The sequence below is a fragment of the Pristiophorus japonicus genome, chromosome 17, assembly GCF_044704955.1.
Source record: "Pristiophorus japonicus isolate sPriJap1 chromosome 17, sPriJap1.hap1, whole genome shotgun sequence".
Lineage (NCBI taxonomy): Eukaryota > Metazoa > Chordata > Chondrichthyes > Pristiophoridae > Pristiophorus > Pristiophorus japonicus.
In genome coordinates, this window is record NC_091993.1 from 67,329,750 (window position 1) to 67,347,397 (window position 17,648).

Consider the following 17,648-nt stretch of genomic DNA (forward strand, 5'->3'; position numbering starts at 1 on the left):
AAATTCAACTACCTCAGTCGGATGGTCAAGGTGAGTACATGCTTCAGCAAGTCCTACATACTAGCACCTGAACCTCTATCTGTGCACACTGCCCAAAGCACCACTCCCCCACCACTCAACCACCAAACATCTGTACCTACTGAAACTTACATCCTCATCTCATGCCTTGCCTACATTCACAGCAATTCAATGATGGCAGGCATATCACCAAGAAACATAGCTGGACTCTGGCTCATATACATTCCTTTCTCTTGCGGTCCAAGATGGCACACAATAGGAGGGAGCAACAGAGGACAGGCAGGGCTGAACCTCAGCTACAGCAGCTCTCAGACCTGGAGAAGCCAGTGCTGTGACTCATTGGGCAGTAGATGGTGGGTGCCATTGCCATCGGCGATGTCGACCCCATTAGGGGCAACAACGGTATCTTCATCGCCTCTCCTTTAATCAACCCAATTTCTCCTCACATCAGAAGATTTGATCACCTTCCAGCTCCTGATATTGTCTGCATACCTTGCTCCATTCCTGCCCCCCTGCCTTCATCTTTGCTTAAGTCTTATGCCTTTATGCTTTCAGATAAACAGCCAGCAGATGACCAGCCTGTCCTTGAGCCCCCCAAGGAGAGTGACGAAAGAGAACAGGAAGACCCAAGTACTGCATCACTGCATCTCTCACCCGCAGGCACCACCTCAGAGACTGGCACTACGCGATTGTTAGAGGCAAGCTTAGTAGAGGGGTCTGCACTCTGCACTGAGTGATGCACCGGGGATGAGCGGGCTGCAGCAAGGCGAAGGGGAAAGGGTAGCTCAGGGGCCAGCTCCCCGGAGGGCGAATTCGCATGGGAGTTCTGTTGCACAGGACTCAGATGAGGGCCTCAATGGGGAGGCATTCACAACAAGCACAGGCGGAAGCAACACAACGTCTTAGTGCTGTAATGCAGACAATGGTTGCTGGCATCGAAGCTCAAATTGCTCTCATGCAGTCTCAGCTGGATGCCACGCAAACTCTGACTGCTGACATCATCGGTGGATCCACCACTGTCGACCAGGGATCTCACGGTGTTGCAGCAGGGCTCCAATCTGTGCTCCAGCAGATTGGTAGGGATGCTGAGGTGCTACCCTGGGGGAGTTGCAGTGGGTCAGTGAAGCAGGAACCTGCTGTCCACTCTTGGGATGACAGAATTCCTGATCCCACCACTGCCACTTTGCCATTGCACCTGTCATCCAGCTAGTTCAGACTGCCGCCGCCCAGCCTGAGGTGGTGCAGTCTACAGGTCTTCTAGGCCCAGAGCTGGTCGAGGGTGTTCTGCAAAGCCATCTGTAGTCTCTGGCTGTGACACTCAGCAGCCTTGCACCAGCCCTGCTGCAGCCACTGGGGAGCCACTATGTAGGGGCAGTAGAATAGGTAAAAGCAATGTTAAGAGGGGATATAAGGTTTTGTACACAGGTGAATAGTAAATTTAATTGTCGTTTACATATGTGGATAATGTTTTCGGATAAAATTTTAATGGGAATATTGCATATTTCTATCTCTTATTTCAGCTTTGGGGCTGTGGTATGGAATGAGAAATTAATGTAATGATGTGGATGTGCAGAGAAACCGGGAAGTGTCCTGGAATTCAGTGGAACCAAAGTCTGATGAGGCGCTCGCGGACCACCCTTGCATAAGGCCGATGAGTGCCTGCCTCCTTGCTGCTGTTCCTCCTCTTCCTCGTCCTCCTGCTCATCCTCCTCCTGCTCCTCCTGAGGTGGTGGAGCTATGCTGGGTGGCAGTGGCTATCCCCTCATGATGGCCAAGTTGTGCAGCACGCAGCAGACAATGACGAAAAGGGACACCCACTCAGTCAAGTATTGGAGGCCTCCTCCCGAGCAGTCAATGCAGCGACGGTTGCTTGAGCACTCCGATGGTCTGCTCAATGATGTTCCTGGTGGCAGCATAGCTCTCATTATATGAGTGCTGGGCAGGAATGTTGGGGTTGCAGAGGGGAGTCATGATTGGAGAACGGATAGCCCTTGTCTCTGAGCAGCCAGCTACGAGCTTGATGTGGTGGTTGTAAGAGAGCTTGCACACCAGTCTAGCGCAGGATGAATGCATCATGGCTGCTGCCAGGATGATAGGCATTGACAGTGAGCATTTGGCGTGTGTGGTCGCACACCAACTGTACACTAAGTGACTGGTAGCCTTTCCTGTTACAAATACCTCAGGATTGTTATGCAGTGCCCGCAAAGTGACATGGGTGCAGTCAATGGCACCTTGCTACATGGGGAAGCTCGCTATCCTGGCAAGCCACATGCACATTTGTGGTGCTTCTATCTGGTGATGGGGAAGTGAATATACTCCCTTCTCCTTCTGTAGAGAGCATCTGTGACCTCGCGGATGCAGCAATGGACAGTAAACTGGGAGATGTTGGAGATGTCTCCTGTTGCACGTTGGAAGGTTCACTAGCATAGAAATTGAACACTCAGGGCACTTGACTGCCACTTAAGAGAGCAGCCTAGTCTGAAGCTTGAGATCTGGTTGCAGGTGGTAGCAGAGCTCTGTGACCATGTCTTTGCTGAAGTACTGCCTTCGAACACACTATTCCTCAGTGAAATTGATGTAGGAAAACTGCTGCCGGAATATCCTGGAAGGATAAGGTCTCCTGTTGAGAGCACTGATGGCCCTCCTACCTCTGGCCACATTTTGCAGTCTTTCTCTGTGCCTCAGTTGCCTCGTGAGGTCCAGTGCCAGCACAGCTCCCATGAAACGATATAAATGTTGCAGTTTCATATCTTCCCTCAATGAAAGTCAAGAATCTCTGAGCCAGAACACTCCTTCAACTGTAAATCAGTCAAAGCACCTGTCTGCCTATGTGAAACTAAGAAGAAACCATTACTGGCCGACTAAAAGCAAACCGGATGCTGGCGCCTTTAATTAGCGCTTCTGCAGCCGACACCTGACTGAAACCCGACTGCTGAAGCTGTCGTTGTCAGCGCCAGGAGCAAAAGCAGGGGGTGAGGACCGATTTTTGCTCTGGGCCACTATGGTGAAAGCATTAGCATCGGCGAGCATTGCAGAGCGGGGCGCAACATGTTACCGCCACTGTAAAACCCCCGCCGAATTTAGTGTGAAGTGCTGTTCTCGCCGTGCGTGGTCGCTAATGGGAGGCGCAAAGTAGAACAATTTCTCCCCCAATCTGTTTTGTGATATTGATTAAGGGATAAATATTGGCCAGGAAACCCGGAATAATCCCCTGCTCTTCTTCAAAAAAGTGCCCATGGGATCTTTTACGTTCACCTGAGAGAACAGACATCACTCATAGTTTAACATCTCATCCAAAAACAGCGCCTCTGAGTGCAGCACTCCCTCAGTTCAGCATTGGAGTTTCAGCCTAGATTTTTTGGCTCAAGTCTCTGGAGTGGGATTTGAACCTCACAATCTTCTGACTCAGAGGGAAGAGAGCTACCAACTGAGTCACGGCTGACGCTACAGTGAGAGAAAGCTGACTGTGGGTATGCCTCTGCCAGTAGGAGGACTAGCAGGAAGAATGGTTCAATGCAGGCTTAACAGCCAGCGCATGCTATAAACGACCATATATGCTGACTTAACCTGAGCAATACCACAGAATTATTTAACTCTTTTTGATAAGTATCACTGACCTCAATATTTTCAGCATTTTCAGCATAAAGTCGCCGTGTTTCATCTCTTTCTGCTTCATCTAAAATAAATAACAGAAGTAGAAGTATAATTATTATTTTAATATAGAATAAAATCTGTTTGAAGTCAAATAAAATTATAAAGTACTCGGCTTTACATGTAAAAGCTATCATTCTCTGACAGCAGTAATTTTCCATGTATCTTGTGGTAGGAGAGCCATTGAAAAAGTTTTAATGGCGTGGAAATCCCGGCCTTCCCAGGTCCGCACGGAGTTTCTACCGACCCAGGAAGGCATCGGAAAAGCCGGTTTTCAGCTCATAATGCAGATGCGCTGAAAACCGGCTTTTCCGATCTGTCAAGTTTCTGGCTTGACAGATCTCGTGCACATCGGGAGGGAGGACATTTGCAAGGACAAGGTTGCGGGATTTACACATATTTTGCCCAGCAAATGTCCTCAAATCTCTTGCGCCTGATAAAAGCAGACGCATAGCCTAGTTTATTTTAAAATGCACAAAAACATTTTAAAATAAAGTTGTAAAAACACATTTTATTGTTAAAAACCCTCCCCACTACGGTAAGTTTATTTTAAAGCATAATTTTTTTTAAGTTTTTAAAAATCGGGAAAATATATATTTTTAAAATACATAAGTAACTTTAATTTAAATTAATAAAAAATGTTGTGCATTTTTTCTATCTTTTATTATTGTAGATTAGTGTTTTGGGGGCTATTTCTCATTCACAATAATGGGAACTCCAACTTATGGAGTTCCCATTATTATGAATGAGAATATACTATACCTGATTGGCTGTCCAGAGCCATGTGACTGCAGCACCAGGCCTGCACAAGTCCCAACGTACACGCGCTGCGACGCGCAGTCAGGAGAGGCCTCCGGACCGGGGTCCCTGGTGGCCACAGCAGCTTCAGGTAGGTGCGCATCTTTTCTCTTTATTCCATTCGAACGCCCGCAGGAAGGAAAAACCTGGATTTCTGGGCCAATATCAACCATGTTTATAATACAACAGTTTCCAAAGTAGAAGATGACTAATTACCTCAATTTGTATTTAATGTTTTGTTAGATAGAACAGGTGGACATGGCATTGGATGATGAGATTAATAATGAGATAAGTACATTTAAAATAAAACGAGGGGATATATTAACTAAACTAATCAATCTCAAAGAGGATAAAACCCCTGGTCCAGATGGATTGCATCCACACATTTTAAAAGAATCTAGGGAAGAGATAGCAGAGGAATTACTACACATATTTAATAATTTGTCAGAAAAAGGTGTGCCAGAGGACTGGTGCCTAGCTAATGTAATATCTATATTTAACAAGGGGGATAGAACATGTCCAGGGAATTATAGACCAGTCAGCTTAACATAAGTGGTAGGAACAATAATGGAATCTCTACTAAAGGAGAAGATAGAACAACATCTAGAAACGTAAAATATAATGAGTAGTCAGTATGGATTTCAAAAGGGAAAGTCTTGCTTGACCAAGCGCATTGAATTTTTTGAAGAGGAAACAGAGAGAGTAGACAATAGTAATGCAGTAGATGTAATTTATCTAGATTTTCAAAAGGCCTTCAAAAAGATACCCCATAACAGGCTGATGAATAAGGTCAGAGAATGCAAAATCAGGGGACCAGTAGCAGAATAGCTAGCTAGCTGGCTTCAAGACAGAAAACAGAGAGTAGGGGTAATAGGTAGCAATTCACAGTGGCAGAAGGTGAGTAGTGGTGTTCCACAATCATCAGTGCTGGGACTACAGTTATTCATAATTTATATTAACGATTTTGTAAGGGCGAAAAACCTTAATTAGGGGTAAAGTAACTCGGTGTAATTAAAGTAGGGTAAGAAAGACTGAGAGTAAGGTTTAAAATGCGTTCATGGTAGAATAGCTGAATTAGACAAAAAAACTAAGGTCAGAGAAATTCTCTTAGGAGATAAGAACACCCACAAGATTTATGTAGACAGCTCACAGAAATAATGAGAGAAGGCCACGATGTTCCGGACACAGGAGATAAGAGGGACAAAAGCCTCTTTAAAGCAGAGAGTGACCAGACTCTGCCAAAGATAACAAGCCTGGGAAGACGTTCCCAGGAAAGTACAATTAACCTGCAGGGGCTGTTCCCTAGCATCAGCTGTCCGAACAGATTGTAACAATAGAATCATTAGAAATTACCATAACCAATGATATTGCCTGTAACCTGTATCAACCAATGTATTAGTAGTAGGTGGGTGGGGACTGCTGGCAAATAACCAATGGAACACTTCCCCACTTAGTTTCTGTATTTCGACTCGATAAACATGTAATTGCACTGCCTGTCCTGTGAGATCGGCGTGGAGAGCACTCAGTAACGGTACTGATGCGGCCAGATCTCCCTTGATTAATCAGGTTTTAATAAACAACTCTTTCCTCTATAAAATACCTTTCGTGTGAGTGTTATATTTTTAATACTCCACAACAGATTTAGACTTTGGAATCAAAAACACGATTTATAAATTTGCAGATGGCACCAAATCGGGGTGGTGAGACGGGGGGGGGGGGGGGGGGCAGGAATACTACTGAGGAGGACTGCAACAAATTACAGGAGGACATTAATAAATTGCAGAATGGGCATATAATTGGCAAATTAATTTCAACACAGATATGTAAGGTATTACATTTTGGTAGGAAGAATAGGAAGGTCACTTATTGCTTGGAGGGTGCAAGTCCAGGTGAGGTAGAGGAACAAAGGGATCTTGGAGTACAAATATACAAATCATTAAAAGTTGCTGTAAAATAGCTCCACCTAGTGGACTACTGCTCCACCTAGTGGACTACTGTGGTAGTGCAAGTACTGCTGTAAATACAATAAAATTCACATGATATATTGGAGCCATCTTGTAAAGTGTGTTGTTAGTGATGTCATAAGAATATATCACAGTTGGCAAACGAGGATAGGATAATCGGATTCCCTAGCTGAAATTTTTGTTGGTGGATGATTCAGCCAACCGACAGAGATACTTTGAGAGGTTCTTTGTTTTGCAGCACAGCAAAACAAAATCCAAGGTAAATTACAAGCACATTTAGCTGAACTGTCAGAGTCCAGATGGCCGCATCTATGGGAATAATAGGGCACTTGGGTGAGTTCCATCATGACCGAGAGACTTTCGGAGCTTATGTGGAGTGGCTAAAAGTGCTTTTCACTGCGAATAGTAGCGTTGAAGTCCCCGATGATGAAAAGCCATAACCAGGTGGTGTTAGAAAGAAAACGGGCTATTTTCCTGATTGAAGCTGGTCCCAAGGTGTATGATACCCTGAAAAATGTGCTTGTTCCTGTCAAGCCAAAGGACACGTCACTGATGGAGATTCTAACCAAGTTAGAACAGCACTACAGTCCTAAGCCCCTGGAAATTGTTGAATGTTATCGTTTTGGAATACTAGATCAATCAATTGACGAGGGCATCAGTGAGTACATTGTAGCTTTAAAAAATCTATCAATTCACTGTAATTTCGGACTTTCAGGATCGAGCATTGCATGACCGCTTGTGGGATGAAAAATGAAGTAATCAGAAGAAAGATGTTGACAACCCCTAATTGACTTTTGATTTAGCTTGTAAGACTGCTATGGCCGACCAATACTGCCGAAGATTTCGTGCCATTTCCAGTCATCAGACAACCGAGGTGAATTGCCTGCAGGTTAAAGTAAAATGCAGTTGGGCCTAAAGAACTTAGCAACTGGCCATAGTAATAGCGCATTGAAGTCGTACTATCAGTGCCTGCGACAACACGTCACTAAGGCAGGTCAGGTCTAAAGATATAGAATAAATCGTTAGTCAGTGTACAACATGTCAATCGGTAAGCAAGAAACCGTCCCATTACAGCCATGAAAATAGCCTCCCAGGGTGTGGCAAAGCTTACATGTAGATTTTGCTGAGCTAGAAGGACAACAATTGTTCATTGTGATTGATAGCCATTCGAACTGGGTAGAGGTGTTTCCGATGCGGAAAATAACAACAAGTAAATTGTTTTCTTCATATGGCCTCCCAGAAGAAATTGCGTCTGATAATGGGCCGCAATTTTGTTCAGACGAATTTGTACAGTTCATGAGCAGAAATGGTGTGAAACATATTAAGGTACGATCGTACCAACCTGCTTCAAAAGGTGCAGTAGAGCACACAGTACAAATTGTAAAATGTGTCCTCATCAAGCAAATGTTGGATCCAAATCCAAAGAAAGCCAGTTGTAGTTGGACCACAAATTGGCAAATTTTCTGATAACTTATCGTAATTCTCCTCATACTGGTAGAACACCAGCAGAGTTGTTTCTCAAATGAAAGCCATGAACCAGGTTATCGTTGTTAAAGCCAAACTTGGTACAGTCAGTAAAAGCGAAACAATTAAGACAGAAAGAAAATCATGATTGAGGTAGAGTAAGAGAGAAAAGTGTGCAATTGAATCAGAGGATGAAAGTAAAGAACCATCACCATAAATGGTTAAAATTGTTACCAGGTAAAGTAATGAAGATATGTGGTCCTCGTACATATTTGGTCAAGATGTTTGATCATGGAAAGTTAGGTTTGTTCACATTGATCATATTTTATCTATAGATGTGGAAGGAGTTGAAAATTGTAATGATTGGATTATTTCTGATGAGTCAGATAGTCTTGTTACAAGTAGAGTACCAGTAGCAAATCCTACAGCAGATGTACTAGAAACAAGTCTAAAAGCCAGAATTTAAGTCTGAGTCCGAGTCAGGCAGACAAGTAGCCTGAAGTTCTAGAGAGTCAAAATCTAATTCAAGGGTTGCACTTGGAGATAAATTCTTCTCAGGATCATCCGAGAATGAGTCGAAATTCAGCGCCATGTTTGGAAAGTTCTGTTCGAGAGCGAAGGTATTCTCTTTGAAACAGAAAACCAGTGGTTAAGTTTGTTTTGTAAATATGGCAAAATAAGTCCGTATTTTTTTGTTCATAACCATGTAAGTTATGTATAATGATTATTTTGTTATGATTACTTCTTTATTAAGGAGGGAGAAGTGTAATATAGCTCCACCTAGTGGACTACTTTCCTAGCTAGTGGACTACTGAGGTAATGCAAGTACGGCTGTAAATACAATACAAGTCATAAGAACATAAGAAATAGGAGCAGGAGTAGGCCATACGGCCCCTCGAGTCTGCTCCACCATTTTATACGATCTTGGGTAATCCAATCATGGACTCAGGTCCACTTCCCTGTCCAGTCCCCATAACCCCTTATTCCCTTATCGATTAAGAAACTGTCTATCTCTGTCTTAAATTTATTCAATGTCCCAGCTTCCACAGCTCTCGGAGGAAGCGAATTCCACAGATTTACAACCCTCTGAGAGAAGAAATTTCTCCTCATCTCAGTTTTAAATGGGCGGCCCCTTATTCTAAGATTATGCCCCCTAGTTCGAGTCTCCCCCATCAATGGAAACATTCTCTCTGCATCCACCTTGTCAAGCCCCCTCATAATCTTATACGTTTCAATAAGATCACCTCTCAATCTTCCGAATTCCAATGAGTAGAGGCCCAACCTATTCAACCTTTACTCATAGGTCCATCCCCTCATCTCTGGAATCAACCTAATGAACCTTCTCTGAACTGCCTCCAAAACAAGTATATCCTTTCGTAAATATGGAAACCAAAACTGCATGCAGTATTCCAGGTGTGTCCTTACCAATACTCTGTATACCTGTAGCAAGACTTCCCTGCTTTTATACTCCATCCCCTTTGCAATAAAGGCCAAGATTCCACTGGCATTCCTGATCACTTGCTGTACCTATATCCTATCCTTTTGTGTTTCATGTACAAGTACCCCCAGGTCCCGCTGTACTGCAGCACTTTGCAATCTTTCTCCATTTAAATAATAACTTGCTCTTTGATTTTTTTTCTGCCAAACTGCTTGAACTCGCACTTTCCAACATTATACTCCATCTGCCAAATTTTTGCCCACTCACTTAACCTGTCTATATCCTTTTGCAGGTTTTTTGTGTCCTCCTCACACATTGCTTTTCCTCCCATCTTTGTATCATCAGCAAACTTGGCTACGTTACACTCGGTCCCTTCTTCCAAGTCGTTAATATAGATTGTAAATAGTTGGGGTCCCAGCACTGATCCCTGCGGCACCCCACTAGTTACTGATTGCCAACCCGAGAATGAACCATTTATCCTGACTCTCTGTTTTCTGTTCATTGGCCAATCTTCTATCCATGCTAATATATTACCCCCAACCCCGTGAACTTTCATCTTGTGCAGTAACCTTTTATGTGGCACCTTGTCAAATGCCTTCTGGAAGTCCAAATACACCACATCCACTGGTTCCCCTTTATCCACCCTGTTCGTTACATCCTCAAAGAATTCCAGCAAATTTGTCAAACATGACTTCCCCTTCAGAAATCCGTGCTGACTCTGCCTAACCGAATTATGCTTTTCCAAATGTCCTGCTACTGCTTCTTTAATAATGGACTCCAACATTTTCCCAACCATAGATGTTAGGCTAACTGGTCTATAGTTTCCTGCTTTTTGTCTGCCTCCTTTTTTAAATAGGGGCGTTACATTTGCAATTTGCAGGATCTCTCCAGAATCCAGGGAATTTTGGTAAATTACAACCAGTGCATCCACTATCCCTGCCGCTACTTCTCTTAAGACCCTAGGATGCAAGCCATCAGGTCCTGGGGATTTATCCATAGCCCCTTGACGACCCACTGTTGGGATATTGTTATGTCCTCTACTGTAAAGACTGATACAAAATATTTGTTCAGAGTTTCTGCCATCTCCATGTTCCCCATTACTAATTCCCCGGTCTCGTCCTCTAAGGGACCAACATTTACTTTTGCCATTTTTTTCCTTTTTATATACCTATAGAAACTCTTGCATGATGTATTGGAACCATCTTGTAAATTGTTTTGTTAATGATGTTGTAAGAATATATCACAGTTGTGACACAGGTTAGCAAGGCTGTAAAAAAGCAAACCAAGCACTAGGGTTTATTTCTAGAGGTATAGAATTGAAAAGTAGGGAAGTTATGTGAAACCTATATCGAACCTTGGTTACACCACACTCAGAGTACAGTTCTGGTCACCATAGTATCAAAAGGATATAGAGGCACTAGAGTGAGTGCAGAGAAGATTTACAAGGCTGTTACAAGAAATGCAAGGGTATACATATCAGGAAAGGATGAACAGGCTTGGTCTCTTTTCTCTTGAAAAAAGAAGGCTGAGTGGTGACCTAATAGAGGTCTTTAAAATTATAAAAGGTTTTGATAGAGTAGATACGGAAATCATGTTTCCACTTGTGTGGAAGAGCATAACTAGAGGCCATCAATATATGATAGTCGCCAAGAAATCCAATAGGGAATTCAGAAGAAACTTCTTTACCCAAAGAGTGGTAAGGTTGTGTAACTCGTTACCATAGGGAGTGGTTGAAAAAAATAGTATCGGTGCATTTAAGGGGAGGCTAAACAAGCATAAGAGGGAGAAGGGAATAGCGGGTCATGCTGATAGATTTAGATGAGGAAAGAGGGGAGGAGGCTCGACTGGAGCATAAGCACTGGTTGGACAGAATGGCCTGTTTCTGTGTTGTATAGCCTGTGTACTACCTCAATTTTTATTAAAATGTTTGCACGAACTACCAAGTAAATGACTAATAACCTTAATTTTTATTTCATGTTTTGTACTAATTACGTCAATTTTTAATAAAATGTTTGCACGAACTTCCAATTGTTGTTTATACTGTTGCAATAAATGATTAGTTTGACTTTCAATCTTGCTTGTCCTATTGTGTGCTTTCCTGTGGGAGAGGGGAGGAACAATGTTGCCACTTTCATCAATGTCCAAATTACTGAGCCACCAGCTACTCTCTAGCTGCCCTGCCTGCTGCAGCAGTGGCAGTCTGGGGGGACCACGAACCACGGCCTCAGCAAAAACCAGGTTGGGATCCTCAATGTCGTCTATTTCTGCCAGCATCTCGATTGCATGATTAAGGTTTAGCCCTTCCTGCAGGGCAAAGTTGTGCACTGTGCAGCATATGACCACAATCCGCTTTGGTAGGCAAGTACTGCAAAGTATACTCGACCTCTCCACCACTTGGCATGTGCACATGTAAGGTTCGAAAATCCACGGCCGCATTTGAAACACCGTAAGGACAAGAAAACTAACATGGGATCGTTCCATACACTAAATGAACATTTTTGGCCAAGTAAAAGCAGGCTGGGAAAACGTGTGGGCGGATACAGACATTGTGGAGTCTGGGCTCACAAGCGAGACAGAGGCACTGGCCAATGGGGGAAAAGTGCATTTTGGCAGGCCAATCAGGGGTCGCGTCGGGCCTGAAGTGGGGAAATCCTTAACCAATAAGGACTCCCTGGCCCCCCCCCCAAATCAAACTACGAATGTGGGCCATTATATACCTAATTAATATGGACAATAGCTCTGAATCAAAACTATGAATCACTGCAGGAATGGCCCACTGACTCCCAGGACTATAATAAAGGACCCACAGACTTTCAGGCACCTATATGCCCCGTAACAATACCCTGGTCCTCACACCTGCGTGTATCTGTGACATCTTCTCATTAAATATTCAAAGCTATCTCCCCGCCCAAACTTACACAATGGACCACCCACTGGGTTTGAGCGCGAAAAGACCAGAACTGAATTGAATACAAATGTAGGACACAGAACCCCAAAAAAAGAGTTGTATGAAAAAACTTGCAGAAAGGTAGAGAAAAGGGAGTTGTGGACCAAAAGAGTTGTGGGCAAAGTTCACAGGGGAGGAAAGGTGTGGAGAGGAAAAGACTTGAAGGAGTTATGGACCAAAAAGAGTTGTGGGCAGAGTTCACAGGGGAGGAAAGGTGTGGAGAGGAAAAGACTTGCAGGAGCAGTAGGAAAAACAGTTTGGGGTCAGTTCTTGAAAGGGCTGCTGGCTGCTGGCGGGAAAGGAGCTGAGAGAGTTTTGCAGACTTGAATTTTGGTCGAGACTAAAAACCCACGAGCCAACCTCCTGGTTGGTAAGTGGAGCAGGTGCTGCTGTTAGCCCTGAACACACTGGACAGGGTGAGACCTGGATACCTGGTTCAATAACCTGGATTCACAGCTGTAGTCTGATGATAACCGAGAGGCAGATCGAAGAAACCGATGCAACATCGAAGAGGAAAACTGAACAACAACATAAAACCCACCCCAGAGGGACCCCGAGCTGAAATAAGTGCTACAGACCCCCGGAGTTGATAGGATTGTGAATATAGCCCAAACCCCCTCACAGACTCAATTTAGAATAGGAATTGGGAGGAAGGAAGTGGGAGTGGGAGGTGTGGTTGTGTGTGAGTTGAATGTTTTAACCTCTTGTTTTCCTCTTCCCTGTTGCGAGATTTTTCGGGTTGTTGAATGAGATTTTGCCATCACAGCTATTTTATGACCTCTTCCTATGCCCTCTATCTTTGTGTTTGTTATTCTAAATAAACAACATTAGCCATTTTGTACTCTTACTCACTGTGTCTGGTGCCTCATTACTCACCCACCCTCATAAATCGCACGTACAGAACCCAAGGGGAGTATGGATTCGAACCCACACCCCAAGCTCCCCTTACACACACGAGCATGGTTATATCTTTCTTGTGCTGCAATATTGGTCCTGTGGTAATGTGTCATCAGCCACGGCTTTAACAAGTAGATCTTGTCATCTAAGATTCATTCAAATCTTTGCTGTGCTGTGCTGAAGGAATCATGTAAGTCGTCATCCCCAAGGATGACGAAGGATGAAGACATCATGAGCAATTCCCCGGTGATCTGCATTGACATTTATAATCCGTAGTTGGGTATTAGACAGGATCATTATATCTAACAAATGATACCTATCCCGCTGATGTATGTATGTGATATGGGTTCTGTTACGTCCATAATAAAGTAATGTAATTGAGTACTGTAGACATGAGTAAGTGTGACCTTAGTCTCTTTATTCTAACTCCAGAATGTCGGTACAGCATGGGAGGCCTGCTTATATACAGTGCTCCCAAGGGATGCTGGGATCCCTTGGGACTCCAACAGATATGCCCTCTGGTGGCGATAGAATGTTGGTTACATAGGGTTGCATACATAACATCACTCCCTCCCAAAGTCAATGGTACACTTATTTACAGGGTGAGACGATCTGGGGCTTTTCGCTTCCTAGTCGATCGTATCGGTAAAATGCAGGTGCAGGTGAGTTGGTTGGTCCTTTGCTGGGCTGCTGCGCAGCTGGCCTTGCTGGGCTGCTGGGGATGACGACTTCAGCTTCGTGGTCAACCGTGATGTCGGTTCCCACTTGTGTGTGTGCCAGAGGGTCGAAGTTGTTGGTGTCCTCTTCAGGTTGCTCATGGCTGTCTGTGAATCGCAGTTTGGTTTGGTCCAAATGCTTTCTGCAAGTTAGTCCATTTGCGAGTTGACCTGAAACACCCTACTCCCTTCTTTGGCTATGACAGTGCCAGCAAGCCATTTGGGACCATGTCCATAGTTGAGTACAAATACAGGGTCATTGACTTCAATATCACGTGACAAATTTGCATGATCATGGTACCTGCTTTGTTGATGCCGCCTGCCCTTGACGTGATCACGGAGATCAGGGTGGACGAGAGAAAGCCTTGTTTTGAGCACCCTTTTCATGAGCAGCTCGGCTGGGGGAACCCCGGTGAGCGAGTGGGGTCTGGTGCGGTAGCTGAGCAGGACTCGGGACAGGTGTGTCTACAGGGAGCCTTCCGACACACATTTCAAGCTTTGCTTGATGGTTTGGACTGCCCGTTCTACCTGGCCGTTGGATGCGGGCTTGAACGGGGCAGATGTGACGTGCTTGATCCCATTGCAGGTCATGAATTCCTTGAATTCAGTGCTAGTGAAGCACGGCCCATTGTCGCTGACAAGGACATCAGGCAGGCCGTGCGTGGCAAACATGGCTCGTAGGTTTTCGATGGTGGCAGTGGCCGTGCTTGCAGACATTACTACACACTCAATCCACTTTGAATAAGCATCCACAACAACCAAGAACATTTTGTCTAGAAACGGGCCAGCGAAGTCAACTGGATCCTAGACCACGGTTTGGAGGGCCAGGACCATAAATTTAGCAATGCCTCCCTGGGTGCATTGCTCAGTTGAGAGCAAGTGGTGCATTGGCGCATGCAAGACTCCAAATCTGAGTCGATGCCGGGCCATCACACATGGGATCTGGCTAAAGCTTTCATCATTACTATGCCTGGGTGGGTACTGTGTAGGTCACGTATGAACGTTTCCCTGCCTTTCTTGGGCAAAACCACGCGATTACCCCACAAAAGACAGTCCACCTGTATGGACATTTCGTCTTTACACCGCTGGAACGGCTTGATCTCTTCATGCACCTCCGCTGGGATGCTGGACCAGCTCCCATGGAGAGCACAGTTTGTTACAAGGGACAGTAAAGGATCCTGGCTGGTTTTCAAATGCATCCATCACCAAGAGCAAGTCTGCAGGCTGTGCCATTTCCACCCCGGTGGTAGGCAATGTTAGCTGACTGAGGACATCAGCACAGTTCTCTGTGCCTGGCCTATGGCTAATTACATAGTTATATGCAGACAGCGTGAGCACCCATCTTTGGATGCGAGCAGAGGCATTGGTATTGATACCTACCTCTCTGAGAATAGCAATATGAGCAGCTTATGGTCAGTTCCTAACTCGAACTTATGCCCAAACAGATACTGATGCATTTTTTTTACCCCGTAAACGTATGCCAGAGCTTCTTTTTCAATCATGCTGTAGGCCCTTTCGGCCTTGGATAAGCTCCTGGACGCATAAGCAACAGGTTGTAATGTTCCCGATTTGTTTGCTTGTTGTAACACACGCCTGACCCCGTACGAAGACGCATCGCAAGCTAGCACTAAACGTTTACAAGGATCAAACAGGACAAGCAGTTTGTTGGAACATAACAGATTTCGGGCTTTCTCAAAAGCTATCTCTTGTGATTTCCCCCATACCCAGTCATCTCCCTTGCGTAGCAACGCGTGTAGTGGTTTTAGCAAGGTGCTTAACCTGGGTTGGAAATTACCAAAATAATAGAGGAGTCCCAGGAACGACCGCAGCTCCGTCATGTTCTGTGGTCATTCTTGATCACGTCCATCTTGGCGTCGATGGGTCTGATGCTGTCTGCCGCGATTCTTCTCCCTAAGACCTCGACCTCTGGTGCCAGGAAAACACACTTCGAGCGTTTCAACCTGAGTCCCACGTGAGCTAGCCAACTTAGAACCTCTTCCTGGTTCTGCAAGTGTTCGAAGGTGCCCTGACCTGTGACCAGTATGGCATCCTGGAAAACCAGGGTGCGCGGAACCGACTTTAACAGACTCTCCATGTTCCTTTGAAAAATAGCTGTGGCCGATCCAATCCCAAACGGGCATCTATTCTAGATGAACAGACCTATGTACGTGTTGATGCAGGTGAGGCCTTTCGAGGATTCTGCCAGCTCCTGTGTCATGTAGGCCGAGGTCAGGTCCAACTTGGTGAACGTTTTTCCTCCTGCCAGCGTCGCAAATAGATCGCCTGCCTTGGGTAGCGGGTACTGGTCCTGAAGCGAAAAACGATTAATCGTTACTTTATGGTCTCCGCAAATTCTGACCGTGCCATCGCCCTTGAGAACCGGAACAATTGTACAGGCAAATTCGTTGAACTCCACCGGCGTGATGATGCCCTCTCGTTGCAGCCTGTCTAGCTCGATCTCCACTTTCTCTCGCATCATATATGGCAGCGCCTGTGCCTCGTGGTAGCTGGTTCGTGTACCGGGAATCAAGTGGATCTGCATCTTCGCCCCTGAAAAGCTTCCGATGCCTGGCTCAAACAATGACGGAAACTTGCTCAGAAGCTAGGCACTTGAGGCGTCGTCGACAGACGAAAGCAATCGGATGTCGTCCCAGTTCCAGCGGATTTTTCCCAGCCAGCTTCTGCTGAACTGTGTGGAGCCATCTCCTGGTATTATCCATAGTGGTAGTTCTGCTCCATCATAGGAGACTTTTACTGTTGCGCTGCCAATTACAGGGATCAGCTCTTTCGTGTAAGTTCTCAGGTTGGTGTGAATGGGGCTCAGCTTGGGCTTGTGTGCCTTGTTGTACCACAGCCGTCGAAGGCCTTTTTGCTCATGATGGACTGACTCGCACCCATGTCCAATCCCATGGATACTGGAATTCCATTCAGTTCAACTTTTAACATGATCGGTGGACATTTCGTGGTGAAGGTGTGTACCCCGTACACTTCTGCCTCCTCGGTTTGAGTCTCTAGTTCCATTTGATCCGCCATGGATCGGTCTTCCTCTGCAACGTGGTGGTTTGCAGGGTTTGCACATTCGCTGGAGGTGTCCCATTGTTCCACAGCCTTTGCATGCATAGTGTTTGAAGTGGCATTGATGGGCTTGATGATCACCTCTGCAGTGCCAACAAGGTGTTAACTGTCTCGCATTAACACTGGATGGCGGACTGTGAGACATCTGAGGTTATGCAGCTGCAGATGTGCACGTTCTGCCATATGCATTCCTGCCTGAAAACGACATGACTTTGTGTACAATACTTGCCGATGCATCTTTATGCTGCGAAATTTGTTTGGTGTTATCGCTGGTGGACATAAATGCCTGGGCTATCGTTATGGCTTTGCTCAGGTTTGGTGTTTCAACAGTAAACGGTTTGCGGGGGATAACCTCCTGGCCAATTCCAAGCACAAAAATGTCTCTTAGCATTTGCTCCAGGAATCCATCAAATTCGCAATGTCCTGCAAGGCGCCTTAGTTCGGCGATGTAGCTCACCACTTCCTGGCCTTCAGACCGTTGACATGTGTAAAATCGATACATTGCCATCAGAACGCTCTCCTTCGGATTTCGGTGCTCCCGGACCAGCATACACAGGTCTTCATACGATTTGGTTGATGGTTTCACCGGAAAAGAAGATTCTTCATGAGGCCATAGGTTGTTGTCCCGCAGATGGTGAGGAGGATCGCCCTTTGTTTGGCAGCATTCTCATTCCCTTCCA

At 45.2% G+C, this 17,648-nt stretch overlaps 1 protein-coding gene across 2 annotated transcripts in view; it reads right to left on the reverse strand.

Annotated features, from left to right (window-relative positions):
- The window catches only part of LOC139228202 (synaptonemal complex protein 1-like), a 237,763-nt gene that overhangs the window by 135,606 nt on the left and 84,509 nt on the right, over positions 1-17,648 (reverse strand). For both annotated transcript variants that reach the window (XM_070859387.1, XM_070859386.1), the window contains exon 3: positions 3,636-3,694. Coding sequence is in view for 1 of the 2 variants with exons in the window: in XM_070859386.1 (XP_070715487.1) it covers positions 3,636-3,694 (59 nt within the window). In the remaining variant the exon portion in view is untranslated. The remainder of the gene's footprint in view (positions 1-3,635; positions 3,695-17,648) is intronic.